This window comes from Panicum virgatum, chromosome 2N (assembly GCF_016808335.1).
Source record: "Panicum virgatum strain AP13 chromosome 2N, P.virgatum_v5, whole genome shotgun sequence".
NCBI lineage: Eukaryota > Viridiplantae > Streptophyta > Magnoliopsida > Poales > Poaceae > Panicum > Panicum virgatum.
The window spans coordinates 46,253,960-46,268,702 of NC_053146.1; the positions used below are offsets into that span (position 1 = coordinate 46,253,960).

Sequence of the window (14,743 nt, forward strand, 5' to 3'; positions counted from 1 at the left end):
ACCACCACGGCGACAAGACCACTCCGGCAGCACCCGCCCCACACCATTAACGCCGCCGAGGAGTCGCATCACGAGCCTCGCCGGCCACCCCGCCACCACCTCCCTCTCCACCGACCTACTTCGCCTATAAAGGGGGGCCAAGGAGCACCCCGGCGCTCCCACAAACCGCAGCGCCACCGCCCGCCGCCTTCTTGCCCTTCTAGCGCCGCCACCAGCACCGCCCTCGCCGCCGCCGCTGGCCACCGTGGCCAGGCCACCACACGCCACCTCCGCCCGAGGTGAGGTAGGGGATCAATCCCCCGCAGCTTCCTCTCTCCTTCCCCCTCGATCCCGGCCGCCGCCACGGCCCAGAGAGCCCGAATCGGGCCGCCGCCGTCCCGCACGGCCGCCTCCCCTATTTCCCGTGGAAGGGGAAGGAAGGGGATGGCAGTTTTGCCACTAGCCCCCTCCACTTTCCTCTAATCCATAAAGAACCCTTCCCCTTATAACCCTTTTCCCAAAAACACCCTCCCTGTTTTCCTATTTTACAAACAAACCCTCCGTTATTTAAACCTAATTATAACCAGACCCCTGCACTGTTCTAATAGGCCCAAATATTCTTAGAAATTATAACCAAGCCCTTTCTATTCCAGAAAAAATTACAAACAAGTCCCTGAACTATTGATTTAACCCTAACCACCTCGTTGCCCTATCATTTTATGTACCAAATGAACTCTGATCAACCCGAAACTTTACCACGCCTCTTATAACTTAGTTTCAGCCATGCCATTAGAAAACCACTCGAAAATATTACTCCGTACTCCATATTTTATGTGTTTCCCTTTCGAGCTCAAAGATAAACTTTTATTTCTGTGTCTTGATTGTGTGCTCGATTGTTTGCGTCGTATATCACGGTGTGAACGAAGGAGAGCCCGCTAACGAGCAGTACTACGATCAAGGGAACGAGGACCAGTTCCACGACCCCGAGCCCGAAGGACAGGACCTCCCCGAAGGCTACGAAGACGGCAAGTTCAATCCCATCCTTTGATGCATGTTTCTGTCCTAGTTTTTATAAACACAACCCAATGGCCAGCTTTATAAAATTGCATATGTTTTGCTTGTATGAAGACACGGTTGGATAGCCACCCCTTGATTTGTGATGACCATTCCTTGACCACCTAGATTAATGTCTGATTTTGCTTGGACGTTAATCGATATTAGAACGCTTAGGACTTTACTCATAATACTATTTATTTTATAAAGAAAATGTGTGTGTATGGGATGGGATAAATGTGGTGTTTTTGTAAAGAAAGTTTAGACGGTATGGATGGCATTTCTACGGATTTGCCATTTGGTGAGCTCGTGCCATTATGGCAGGGCAAAGGAGGGAGATATCCATCTTGTCGTGTCTAAGGACCGAGTTGGTGTGTCATCTCACCTAACTCCACTATCGTGCAAACCACTCGACCGTTGAATGGGCAACGGCTTAGCATAAATCCCACTAGATAATTTGATAGCCATCAGGAGAGCTGAGAGCAACGGGTGACTAAGGAAAAGGGATAAGCCCAGAGTGACTTATGCCCGGTTATACCTAAGTGAACGGTCGATGACCCCTTGGTGCATCCCGTGATGGCTAGTCAGGTTTAGCTAAGGTGGGTAATGACTATGTTAGGATCTACACCGACACGACGGTGTCCGAGTTGTGGTATCCTACTTGTGGGTAAAGTTGCACACCTGTGCAGAGTTAAAAGCTATTCGAATAGTCGTGCCCACGGTATTGGGCGAGTTACGGTGTGGTCTCATAACTAGTGTTTTATTGGGATGGGCTGGTGTGAGTTGTTTTGAAATTGTGTCCGGCAGTTGTGCCGTGTGCTACGACGGACGGGGAGTCCGGTAGCAGTTTGAAACTTAAACTCCGTGTTACTCAAAACAAAAACTGGTTTCCGAAATGTTTTCTGCTAAATAAACCCCTGCATAAAATTTAGTTTTCTGCAAATTAAACCGCAACCTTACCCTTGATTTACCTGTGCATATTATTCTGATGTAACCCCCTCCGTGGGTGTGGTTGGACTTGCTGAGTACGTTTGTACTCACCCCACTTTTACTTTTACAGAAGAAGACCCAGACTTCGTGCCAGACGACGCTGAGTAGGATTATCGTTCTACACCCAACCTTGCCTGTGGAATCGGCCCTGTTGAGATGCCTCCGCTGTCGCAATACTCTGAGCCTGTTCTAGACCCCATGTAGTTTGCGGTCTGATATTATGTCGTAGCTTGGTTAATTATTATTATTATATGTATCGAGTGTCCTCCAAGGTTTGTACGGTTTTGAACCATCTGATGTAATAAATGTGGCATCAGCCTCCTGGGACTAGTGTTTTTGTATCACATTTAAGTTTTCTCTTATGAGGGGACGCTTCATCCGCCCACCCGCCACAGGCGCATCCCCGCCCTCTCTAACCTCTCCGGCACCACTCCCCCGCCCGGGACCTGGCCCGACTGACGGCAACCACCACCCCGGCCGGGAGCGCTCCGCCGCCTCGCCGCCCACCCACCAACCACCGACCACCGCCTGTCGATTCCTCCCCCCCCCACCCCCTTCTCTTCTATGGCTGGAGGCCATTGAAGCCCCCCGACCCCCGGTAACCCCAAACCCTAACCGCTGCCGGCCTCGACCACCACCCCGACCGGCGGCGACCTCGCCGCGGGCCGCTCCCCCCACCTCCTGCCCCCGGCCCCCAACCCCGAACCCTAACCCTAACACCTCAACTGTGGCGGACGCCGACGGCGGCGCTCGGCGGAGGAAGAGGAGAGGAGAAGAAGGAGATTGTGCGGCTCCCGTGGCCTGCACGAATCTCAAACATCGGAAGGTGAGGGGGCTTCCCACCTTCCGGAAGATACATAGGATTGGCGGGCTCAGGCAGGTGGCCGGATCCGTAGCAGGCTTGTGCACGGCCCAGGAGGGGCAGCGTGCACAGCCCAGGGGCTGGGCGAGCGGCCGTGCAGGCAGCAGGCCACGCGGCACAAGGCCCTGTAGGTCACGCACGGGGGCGGAATTTTTTAAAATTTTATATTATTTTTTTCCGATTTATCAAAAATATATGCCGAATTTTTTTTTTTTTGCAAAAATGTCATCCTGCCGCCAGTTCATCCGGCGGAAGGCAGGTACCGCCGGATGAACCGGCGGTATGGTTACTGTAGCGACTTCCAGCGGCACTGTAGACCGGCGGTATGGTTACTATAGCGGCACCGGGAATTTTTCATCTAAACAACGCTAAACTTGTTGTAATTACAAAGTTGTTTAGATCGGCGATTTCCGGTGCACTCCCGATGACCAGCACGACTTGTTTAGATCTGATTTGTTAGATCTAAATGTTGTGTCGATTATTTAAACACTAGAATGATTCTAAATGAAAAAAGTTTGAATTACAAAGCTGTAGATCTCGTCAAGATCTATAATTTTCGTATAAATTTTATCTCCATCCGAATCCATATGAATTTGTTATAATTTTTTGAAAATTCGCTACAGTGATTTGCTACAGTAACCGCCGGTTGAATTGGCGATCGCCACTACAGTGCCTCTGGAAGTCGCTACAGTAACCATACCGCCGGTTCATCCGGCGGTACCTGCCTTCCGCCGGATGAACTGGCGGCAGGATGATATTTTTGCAAAAAAAAAATTCGGCATATATTTTCGATAAATCGGGAAAAAAATAATATAAAAATTTAAAAAACTCCACGGGTGCGCAACCAGCTTGGGGCACGCAGCCCAGTGGGGAGGCAGCAAGCTAGCACTGCTGGTTCAGCCCACGCGCAAGGCGGAGGGGTTTTGCAGCCCAGTTCGCAGTGCACGATGCTAGCAGGAGTTTGCAGCCCACTCGAGATTTGAAAGGCTCGGTTTGCATTTTCTCCTTGCTCAAGAATTTCGATTCATGTTCACCTGATTGGATTAGTTCATTAGCTTGTGTGAATCAGCTTTTGCTTCTACTAATGACTCTGAGTGACTTGCATGCCTAGTTAACTTGTGGTTGCCAATATTTGTTAATCTTTGCATCCATAATTTAAAGGGACTCTTTTAAAGTGATTAGTTCCAATAGTGAGACTGTTGATCGGTTTTTTAGTTAATCTTTGCTTCCGCTTGTTTTTGGCTTTGCTAACCATTGATTGTCGAACCTTTACTTGCCTAGTGAAGTAAGCTCTTTTGCGAGTCTCATTTGAAAAGCTTTTTCGGCGTTTTGATAATTTGGTGCTTCCGCTTTGCACTGTGTTTTGCTCGAGAGTTTGCTTCTCGTTTGCTTTTGCTTTACGTCAAGCTTTACCTAATCGCTAGCGTGTCACCGGTTGATTCGTACCATCTTGGTGATTAGAAGATAGGTGCTTTGAATAGTGAATTGGAGTCGGTTTTTCCGGAGAGATTTTTATTGGCTCACATTCACTTCCCTTTGGTCGCCCGTCCCGGTCCCGTAAAAAGAATGTGCACGGTGGCACACTGCTGAGTTTCCTCCTTGTCACCCTGTGCCCCTGTGTCTGCAGTTCCACAGCTGGGCCGGTCCAAACCAGCGAGACCAGACAGAAGCGCGGAAAACATGTGCAACACATGCTTCCAACAGCGCGAGCTCACTCCAGCTTCAGCCATAGGCCGATAGGCGAGAGCACCGTACCAGAACGGAGAACCCCACGGGGAAAAAAGATCACGGCTCGGCAGGCTCCCCACTTCCCATTCGGCCGGCAGCGGCGGCAGGCGACAAGAGCGGGGCATGTGCTCGCCATCCCGTAAAGCCGGCATGCGCTACGTGCAAAGTAGGCGCGATCTCAAGGCGGCACGGCCTCTCGAGGCAGGAAAAGCCGCGGGGCGATCCTCGCCTGTGACGAAACAAAGGAAGCGGCAGAGGACATGCATTGACAATGCGAGGATGCTCGATCGCCAGCCAGCACTGGCCGGGGTGCCGCAGCCACGGCTCCAGCCTCTAGGTCTAGGATTCTCGCCTTCTCCTCGGGGTGATTACCAATCAGCTTTGCAGCCGCAACGCATCCAAAGAACAGAGGCATGGCGATAAAAAAAATCAAGCTACTGCTGCTCAGCTCAGGGAATGTCGCAGGAGGAAACATGCGTAGATTCTCATTCCGAGCGAGACACCGGTCTTTCAATCCATCCATCATTGATTTTGATTGACCCATTCCGAGCTAAATTTTGATTTTGGTGCCACCCACCCTCTACCCCCTCCTAGCTCTGCTGCTTCTCGGCTGGCCTCACTTACTGGTCAAAACCACGGAGTAAAAGCTAAGGGGTGTGTTTAGTTCGCGAAAAGTTTTAGTTCGCGAAAAGTTCGTGAAAAATTTGTTGTAGCACGTTTCGGTTTTATTTGGCAACTATTATCTAATTATGGAGTAATTAGTCTCAAAAGATTCGTCTCGTCATTTACAACCAAACTGTGCAATTAGTTATATTTTTTAACTACATTTAATACTCTATACATATATCGTAAGATTCGATGTGATGTGCGTCAGTGAAAAATTTTGGGAACTTTTCGCGGAACTAAACACAGCCAAGGCAGCGTTTAGTTCCTAAATTTTTTCTACAGTATACCCGTCACATCAAATTTTCAAACATATATATGGAGCATTAAATACAGTTAAATAAAATAACTAATTATACAATCTAACTGATTCTTACGAGATGAATCTAATGATATTAATTAATTCATAATTGGATATTAATTGTCAAATAATAACAAAACGTGCTACAGTATCCAAACCCAAACTTTTTCACCAACTAAACACCCCCTAAAATAGCACTGAAAAGAGAAGGGAAAAAAAAGAAAACATCAACTTTGCAAGCAGTGGCGCTAGAGCACAAGCATACAGCTAGCTAGCGGCGCACGGCCGCCGCCGGACACGAACAAAGCAGCCGTTTTGGAGCTGACTTGCAGTACGAAAGCGGCCAAGAACTGCCGGCCGCCGCCGAGCTGGAAAGAGCGCTTTGGGCCTCGGATACGACGGGGGATCCAAAGAACAGGACAGGCCAGCAGTACCCGGTATCCAAGTCCCAGCAGGAAACGGAGCCAGAAAGGCACAAAGCGCCCGATCTCGATGACGCCCACGGCGACTCTGCACGAACGAGATCTCCTCAGGAAAAAAAAAGGAAAGAAAGAAAGCGCCCGCCTTTCTTTCAGAGCTCTGAGGGGGTGTTTATATGGCGAAAAAGTTTGGGTTTGGATAGCGTAGCACGTTTCGTTGTTATTTGATAATTATTGTCTAATTATAGATTAATTAACATCAGTTGTTACTTGACAATTATTATCTAATCATATATTAATTAACATTATTAGATTCATCTCGTAGGAATCAATTAGACTGTATAATTAATTATTTTTTCCAACTAAATTTAATAGTGTTCGAAAACTTGACGTGACGGATGATGTAGAGAAAAATTTGAGAACTAAACGTTGCCTGACTATAAAACTGAGCAAAAGCATGGTCGCAACAACCACAAAATGATGAGCATCACGGACAAGAATTTGTCGTGCAGACCGGAGAGTACTACGAGTAAGCTATAAGCAGGTCTGATCCTTTTTAACGGTGTCTGGCAATCCTGACAGACAGCACAAGGCCAAGGTTCAGAGAGAGCACATAGCAAATGAACAATCACAGGAGAACAAGGACTTTGCTTAGCAGCTCATATGCTCCCACTACTGCAATTAAAACTCCTTTGTAGCTACAATAGGAGGAGGGGGATCTACCTAGGTGGCTAGAGAAAAGACACCTACGACAAGCATCAAAAGAGGAAAAATAAAGAAAGAATGGCCAAACAAAAATTAAAAAAAGGTGCTCCCCGCAAAGTTCCTTTCTGCCATGGATTTCTCCGGTGAATGCAGGCCAGGAACGTGCCACCCAAACCCAACCCAACAGGGAAATTTTGAACCCTTCGCTTTCCCTCTTCGATCGCTCCAGCCTCGGCTGGCCGCGGCTCGGATCACGCGACCCGGCGGCCTCACACCTGCTTCTTGGCCTCGGCCTCCTCGGCCTGTCCGTCGCCGCAGCTGTCGATGCCGGCCTGCTCCTTCCCCTCCTTGGGGCTCTCCAGGGCCCGCTTCTCCTCCTCTTCCTCCTCGTTGTCGCCGCCGGCCTCCTTCCCCGGGGCCGCGGCCGCGCCGCCGCCGCCGCCGCCCCGGCGCCGGTTCTCGGCGCGGGCCTTGAGGACGTCGAGCAGCTCGCGCATTGCCTCCGCCTTGCCGCTCCTGCGGTTCTTGATCAGCACCTCGCTCACGTCCGCCGGCGTGATCTCCGCGGCGTCGACCCACTCCTCGAGCCCCTGCAGGACCGCCGCGTCGCCGAGGCGGCCCAGCTCCTCGTCGCTCTGGAAGCCGAGGTAGTTCTTGAGCAGGATCCTGAGCGCCGGGAACGAGCAGTAGGACATGAAGATGTGCATGTCCATGCGGCCCGACCGGAGCAGCGCCGGGTCCAGCTTCTCGATGTGGTTGGTGGTGAACACGAAGATGCGCTCGGCGCCGCAGCACGACCACAGCCCGTCCGTGAAGTTGAGCAGGCCGGAGAGCGTGATCGACCGCCCCGCCCCGGCGCCGCCGTCCTGGTCGATCGTGCCGTCGATGCTCGGCCGCGGCTTGGGCGCCGCTGCCGGCGGCGGCTTGGCGCGGTTGGTGAGGTCGACGGAGCAGTCGATGTCCTCGATCACGATGATGGACTTGGACGTGGTCTTCATCAGCAGCTTCCGGAGCTCCGCGTTGCTGCCGACCTCGGTCAGCTCCAGGTCGTACACGTCGTAGCCGAGGTAGTTCGCCATGGCTGCGATCATGCTGGACTTGCCCGTCCCGGGCGGCCCGTACAGGAGGTACCCGCGCTTCCAGGCGCGGCCGGTGCGCTCGTAGAAGGCGCTCCCGTCGGCGAAGTCGCGGAGGTCGGCCATGATCGCCGCCTTGCGCGCCGGGTCCATGGCGAGCGTGTCGAACGTGCTGGGGTGCTTGAACGGCACGGGGTCCCAGGGCAGGCCGCGCGCGTCCATGGCCCCGCCGCGCGCGTTGGTGTAGAGCAGGCGGTCCTGGCTGCGGCGCCGGATGTCGGCCGCCGCGGCGAGGATGTGGTCGAGGTACGCCGGGAGCAGCTTGTCCCTGTCCCCGCGGCGGATGCGGAGCGTGAAGCGGCGCTTCTCCTCGGGGAGCGGGCGCCACGAGAAGCCCTGGCCCTGGCGCGGCGCGACCACGTGCTCCCACGTGACGGCGGCGCCGGCGAAGGTGTCGGCGACGCGGTCGCTGGCAGCGAGCCCGAAGGTGAAGGAGGAGGCGTTGAGCGGGCGCGAGAGGCTGAGGCGCGCCCCGGACGCCGGCGCCGCGGTGCTGCTGAGGTAGAGCTGCACGGCGTCGTAGATCTCGTTGGTGCTCATGCCGTCCATCTCCGTGACGTCGAAGTAGCAGTAGGGGGAGAAGGACCGCGTGAGCCTCCCCAGCAGGCGCGCCACCGCCGCCCGCAGCTCCGCGGGGAACACCGCGTGCAGCACCCCCTGCAGGAACGCGAACGCGCCCATCAGCGACGCCAGCACCGTCCAGTACTCCTTCATCTTCCCCACCTCCTCTCTCTCTCTCTCTCTCTCTCTCTCTCTCTCTCTCTCTCTCTCTCTCTCTCTCTCTCTCTCGGGTTCTTGTGCCTCTTGTTCTCGGGACGGGCAGGAAGCAATGCGCGCGGGGCGGGCAGGAGGAGTCAAGGCTGGACCTTTGAGGCTTTCTACAAGCGGAGGCGACGCATTTATAGGAGATGCGGCAGAATGGAGAAAGATTTGAGGAGAGGGGAGGGATTTAGGCACCGTTTAGTTCCCAAAATAAAAGTTTTTGATTGTCAAATCGATTGTTTGACCAGATGTTGGAATGATTTTTTGACACTAATTTAAAAACTAATTTCAGAACCCGCTTGGAAACCGCGAGACAAATCTTTTGAGGCCTTTGACCGCACCATTAGCACATGTGGGTTACTGTAGCACTTATGGCTAATCATGCACTAATTAGGCTCAAAAGATTCGTCTCGTCGTGTACATCCAAACTGTGCAATTAATTTTGTCGTTTACCTACATTTAATACTCTATTCATATGTTCAAAAAAGGAGGCAAAAAATTTTGGGAACTAAACGGCCCCTTAATGAGGTGTGCGACAGACAGCGAGAGAGGTCGCTGTCAATGGAGCTGGCATGTACAATGGTGTAGATGGCTGCTGTCTATAACTGTTTAGAATACTGCATATAGACAACTAAATAGACAGTTTGTATAATGGAACGTCTATTGATGTGTCTGTTAGCTATTTAATTTATACATGGGCACATAAAACACGGTGATCAAGTATGGAGTTGATCTTTGTATACTTTGTTGTTGCATGTACCAAATAATGCTTCGTGCATCCAAATAAATCATACATATCTTATAAGAAACATAAATATAATATATTTATATTTATATATATTTGGAAAATGTGACTTAACTAATCTCTCATCCATTTAATTTAAACATGGATTCATGCATCATGATTATCAAGCGTGACGAACTAGATTTTTGCTATATTGTTGCTTTCCCTAGAGGAATCATATTGTATGCTATTTGAGATAATACAATGGAACTATAATGTAATTTTGTAAAATGGCTAGGGGCTCTATGATAAAAATGGATAGCAAATATCTACTGAAGTCTTCATCTCTTTCGATCTTTCTCAGCCTATCTCTCTCTCTCTCTCTCTCTCTCTCTCTCTCTCTCGTCTTCTTGTGTTGACTCCGCCTGAGCACCGCCATGGCCGATCTTAAGGGGCAAGATGACATGCGGTTGAGCAGCGTGATAGAGAGAGCAACAACATCGGGGGCGCCGGGCAGGGCTGTGCGGAGGCGCAGCTAGCTCGACGCAGCGGCCAGGTCTGTGCGGCGGTGGCCAGCTCGACGCTGTGGCCAGGACAAGGCTGCGTATGCGGCGGCGAGGGCAAGACTTCGGCGCGGCGGCAGGGGCAAGGTTACGCTGCACTCACCTCCCGCACTCGATCCATCCAATCTGTCGGTGAGTTGAAACACATCGTACAACGGAGGAGCTGCTGTCGCTGTGGCATGGGAGCACGAGCCGGTGCCGTCGTCTCGGCACCGCGCGGTTCAGCCTCGCAAGTCGGGATTAACCGAATAAAGACGGCGTATTGATTGGCGTTGTACATGCCCTAAGTAGGTGGTCAGACGAATCTCGGAGAGGGCGGCGAGATGGAGGAATCGAGGAGAGGCAGGCAGGCAGCACCGCACGAGCAGCAGGAAGAGGAAGAGGAGGGCGAGATTTGAGAGCACATGGAAGGTTGCAGTGCTGCGCCGCGACGCGAGGCCAGGCGAGGCGGCCGTGGCATACGCATACCAAGAGAGATCTTGGTCGCTGGGGGGGCACACTGCGAGGGAGATTTGCAAACTGTGCAGCGTCATCAGGGATGGGGTGCTGCCATCCTGCCAATCGCTCTGGCTGATGGGTACTTGCCCTGGGCTACGGTTGGAGAGGCTGACACCACGGCCCTTCTTGGACCTTGTCCACAAGCGTTCGGGTCAACACTCAACAGGATCAACAATGGCTGCTGCTGGCCTGCTAGCGATGAATGGGGTATGGATGTGTTGCCACCGTCGTATGAAACCTCCAAGTTCCCTCTACTCCCTACTCCGTGTTTGGTTTGAGCTGGAAAAAAATTCGCGAAATTTTTTTGTACTTTTGACTGTTAATTTAAAGTATTAAATAAAATCTAATTACAAAACCACCTGCAGGATCCCTGATAAATTCACGAGACCAATCTAACGAGGCATTTGACCGCACAATTAGAGGATAGTTACTATAGTATCACTATAATAAATTATGAATTAATTACCATCATTAGATTCATCTCGAAAAGTTGCACCCATCTGTGAAAAAGTTTCGCAAATAAACTTCGTTTAGTACTCCATGCATGCATTCGTCTTTTTGTGAAAAAAATTTCGTGGTGTCAACCAAACACGGCACTAGTCAAAGAGATCACATTTGGTGGCTGAAAATTAAACCACAGCTCTATTGCTTTTGACCTAGTGAAGGACAAGTCCGTCAATGAGATGAAAGTTGCAATTTGCAGTACGATTGGAAATTTCCTGTTGGAAAAATAGCATGCAGTAGGTACCATGCAAAGACCTTGCTGGTTCCCACTTCACAACACGAGTCTTGGCTTCCTTTTTTTTCTTTAGAGGAACTCTCATTGTTCTTTGTTAGCAACGTTTTGATTATTCATACGCTGGCTTATATTTTCTTCATAAAAGAATTGAGTTGTACTCTACCTGACACTTAACCGAAATCAAAACTGTCGCATTTACTACTGACTAAGGAATTTGAAAGTCGCCTTGATCACGGAGACACGGAGCAATTCGGCCAGAGCCCTGAGGTGGATGGTTTTATATATGGGCATTATTGCACATTCAATACAATTTAGAACGTAATTGTTTGCTCCTCCTGCATTTGTAATTTGTTAATGATGTCTAGTATTTTCAGAAGCTCATGTCGGGATTTTAGTGCTAAAAAACAGTGCATATACTAGTGTAGAGAAGCCTTTGAGTTTTACATGTTTCCTTCTTTTCTTTTCGAGTAAATTGCACTCCAAGTCGTTATAGGTAGATCATATTTGAATTACATGCATAGTATTATTAAAGCTCAAAATATCAAATTGTTGTTATAGGTAGATCATATTTGAATTGTTTTAACCAACAATAAGACATAATTTACGATAATAAACAGAGTGATGTATGGTAAAAAATAGTATAATCATTAAGGGTACAACGACATGCAAATGTTTGAATTTTCAATACTATCCGCGCAGATGCGGGCTATACACCTAGTTGGAATTATATTGTGGGTAGCTAGGATAGTTTCAATAGAACCGAAGTCATCTTAGGGGATGCACAAAAGGTCTTCAGGTTCAACTCACATAATTAGAGGAAAAGCAAAATTATAGATCCTGCAACATCATATTGTTACAAATTAGGCCGGGACTCTTTTTAGCACCCATATTCTGGGACAGAGCTCGGTCAGCAAAAGTTATAGAGCATCCACATCAGTACTACGTGAATACATGAACAAATGAAACATACCTATGATAAGCAATTTTGATTATCTACATATCCCGAAAAAAAATCCCCCAACTATTAACACGTACATCATTTCAACGATTTTCTTTGTCGATCGTGGTACGCAACACACAAATGTTTGAAAAGCAGCATAGGAAAACTGAAAGCGGACATTTCACCACCATGTCCAGGTTTAACACGCATTGCACACGGTATTTCGAGGAAATTAGCAACGCCCCAAAGCATGTCACGGTCGAAGTTTGAAAAAAGAAAAGGCATGTCACGGTCGAAGGTTCGAAGCACTGCAATCCAAAAGGATGATCTGGACGAAGATCGCAATGAGCCACTGTTGCCGGACACGAAAGATTCTTCTTGCCCTTTTTAATACGGTCTAGACCATTCCTTGACGTACGTGTTCCAGCTCATGATCGTGCCATGCTACCATTTCCTAGCTAGGAACTACCATAACTCAAAAAAAAAAAGCTAGGAACTACCAGAACTAGACAAAGTGGATTGAAGCACAGGCAGAAGATCCATCCAAAAGCTAATAGTGACCTAATGGAGATTAAGATAGTGTCAAATTTTGGATAAAGATATGATGGCTTGAAAATGTGGTCCAAAAGCTTATAACCTAATGTATGGGTCAAGATAGATATATATTGTCAAATTTTTGGGTAAAGGTTGGGTGACTTGAAAAATGTAGTGCAAATAAAAATGTCACGGCAAAAGACTGTTGGCGGCAGGATTATATTGTTTGCTTCCGTAAGCTGCCTAAGGTTGCCTTCATGACTGCAAGTAATTCTGTTTCACGAAGATTTTAGAAAAAGGAGTCCAGCGTCTTGTGTGGTTATCTGAATTTGAAACGGAAGGCCTGGGTCACCCTCGTATACCTGTGGCGCAATCGCACTGGGACACTGACACCCACAAAGTATACTGATCAGGACAAGTCATACACGAAAAAAGCATAAGAATGCAAGGATTAATAGACCGACATGGTCCCAGAATTGGTTTGTGCGTTGTGGTTGCCACGTATACAACTGTACAAGTGTGTATACCTTTTTTGCAAACAAAAAGAAGAAGAATAAGAAAAGAAAATGGTTTCCAGAAAGACCGTACCTTTTTTGTTAGTTTAGCTAGTCTTTTTTGTTCGTTTAGCCTCGGCTTGAAACTGTATCTGGCCTGCAAGAAAGGGAAGAACTTGACGTATTTTCTACTATGCTAGATAGGAGCATACTAGCAGACGAGAAGAGCGTCGGTATCCGTACTCACTCGAGTAAATTAACACGCCCCCAAATCCTCGGGTCGGAGTCCTGGGATGGATTAGACTGAACAAGTGGATGGAGAGCAAGACGCCTGAAACCGGCGGGGCCTATTCCCTCCGTCCCGAAATATAAGTATTTGTTGACTTTCAGACATCGCGTTTGACCATCCGTTTTATTCAAAAATTTTGTGAATATATTGTTTATTTTGTTATGATTTGATTTATCATCAGGTATACTTCAAGTATAACTTATTTATTTTTATATTTCTATAAATTTTTTGAATAAGACGGATGGTCAAACGCGATGTCTGAAAATCAACAAATAATTATATTTTGAGACATAGAAAGTAGTTTTTAGAGCGTTCATCCCGAGACCATTTGGTCTCGGTTGGCTTCTCGCTCTGTGGCCTTGTCCATTGTCCTTCCTCCGTTCCAGGCACCGCCGCGCCGGGGGCCTGGGGAGGTCAACCGGGCAGCCAACGGAGCATCGGACGTCGTACTAAACACGAGCTACCATGCTCCTGGACTTATCGTCTCAGCGCTCGATGCAGCCGTCAGATGCGTACTGCTGTTAAGATCAGTCTGAAGAAACAGTGCTGCAGGTACAACCAGCGATGCGACGCGCCTCGTTGAGTGAACCGTACCGGTAATGGTGTCATTAAGATTAGAAGCGGTAGCGTGGCTCCGAAACGGACCATGCTAGTCCGCGCGCGCGCCCCAGGAGGCTTCCTGGCGCGCGATCTCGGACAGCAGCAATCTTTCCTTTTTTGGAAAGTTTTTTTCTGTATTTTTCTACTTTTGGAAATTTATAATTTGTAAATATAAATTTTTAGTATAACTTTTGCGCGTCTTCAGTGGAGAATAATCATCATAACTTTTTATGATATACATAACTTTTACGTATAACTTTTTTCTAGCAACTTGAAGAATAATTTTTTAGTACAACTTGTACTTAACTTTTAGCATAACTTGTAGAATGTTATCTTTATCAGGGAGACTTCTCGTACAAATTTTTTTACACAAGTTCATCATACAACTTTTTACGCATGAAATTCATCATACAACTTTTGAGTACAAATAGTCAACAATTTTTATAAAAAAAAAGTTGTCAAGAGAACTTCAACACATAATAGAACATAAAAAAAAAGAGAACAACTGAAAAGGAAAAATTCTCATCATAACTTTTTATGGTGTACATAACTTTTACATACAACTCTTTCGTAATAACTTGAAATACAATTTTTAGCACAACTTTCATGATACATATATAACTTAATGTATATTTTTATAAATATAACTTACAGAGGACAACATTTTAGCATAAATTGTATAAAAATGTTATCTGAAAGATTTCTCGTATAACTTTTTACGCTCAAATTTATCATACAATTTCGAAACACAAGTCTCGGTATAA

At 48.1% G+C, this 14,743-nt stretch overlaps 1 protein-coding gene across 1 annotated transcript; it reads right to left on the minus strand.

The window, feature by feature from the left end:
• Positions 1–6,542: 6,542 nt before the first annotated feature.
• Positions 6,543–8,717, minus strand: LOC120660733 (AAA-ATPase At4g25835-like). The gene has a single exon (XM_039939364.1). It carries the CDS (start codon positions 8,548–8,550, stop codon positions 6,970–6,972), a length of 1,581 nt encoding a protein of 526 aa, XP_039795298.1. The 5' UTR covers positions 8,551–8,717; the 3' UTR covers positions 6,543–6,969.
• Positions 8,718–14,743: the final 6,026 nt, after the last annotated feature.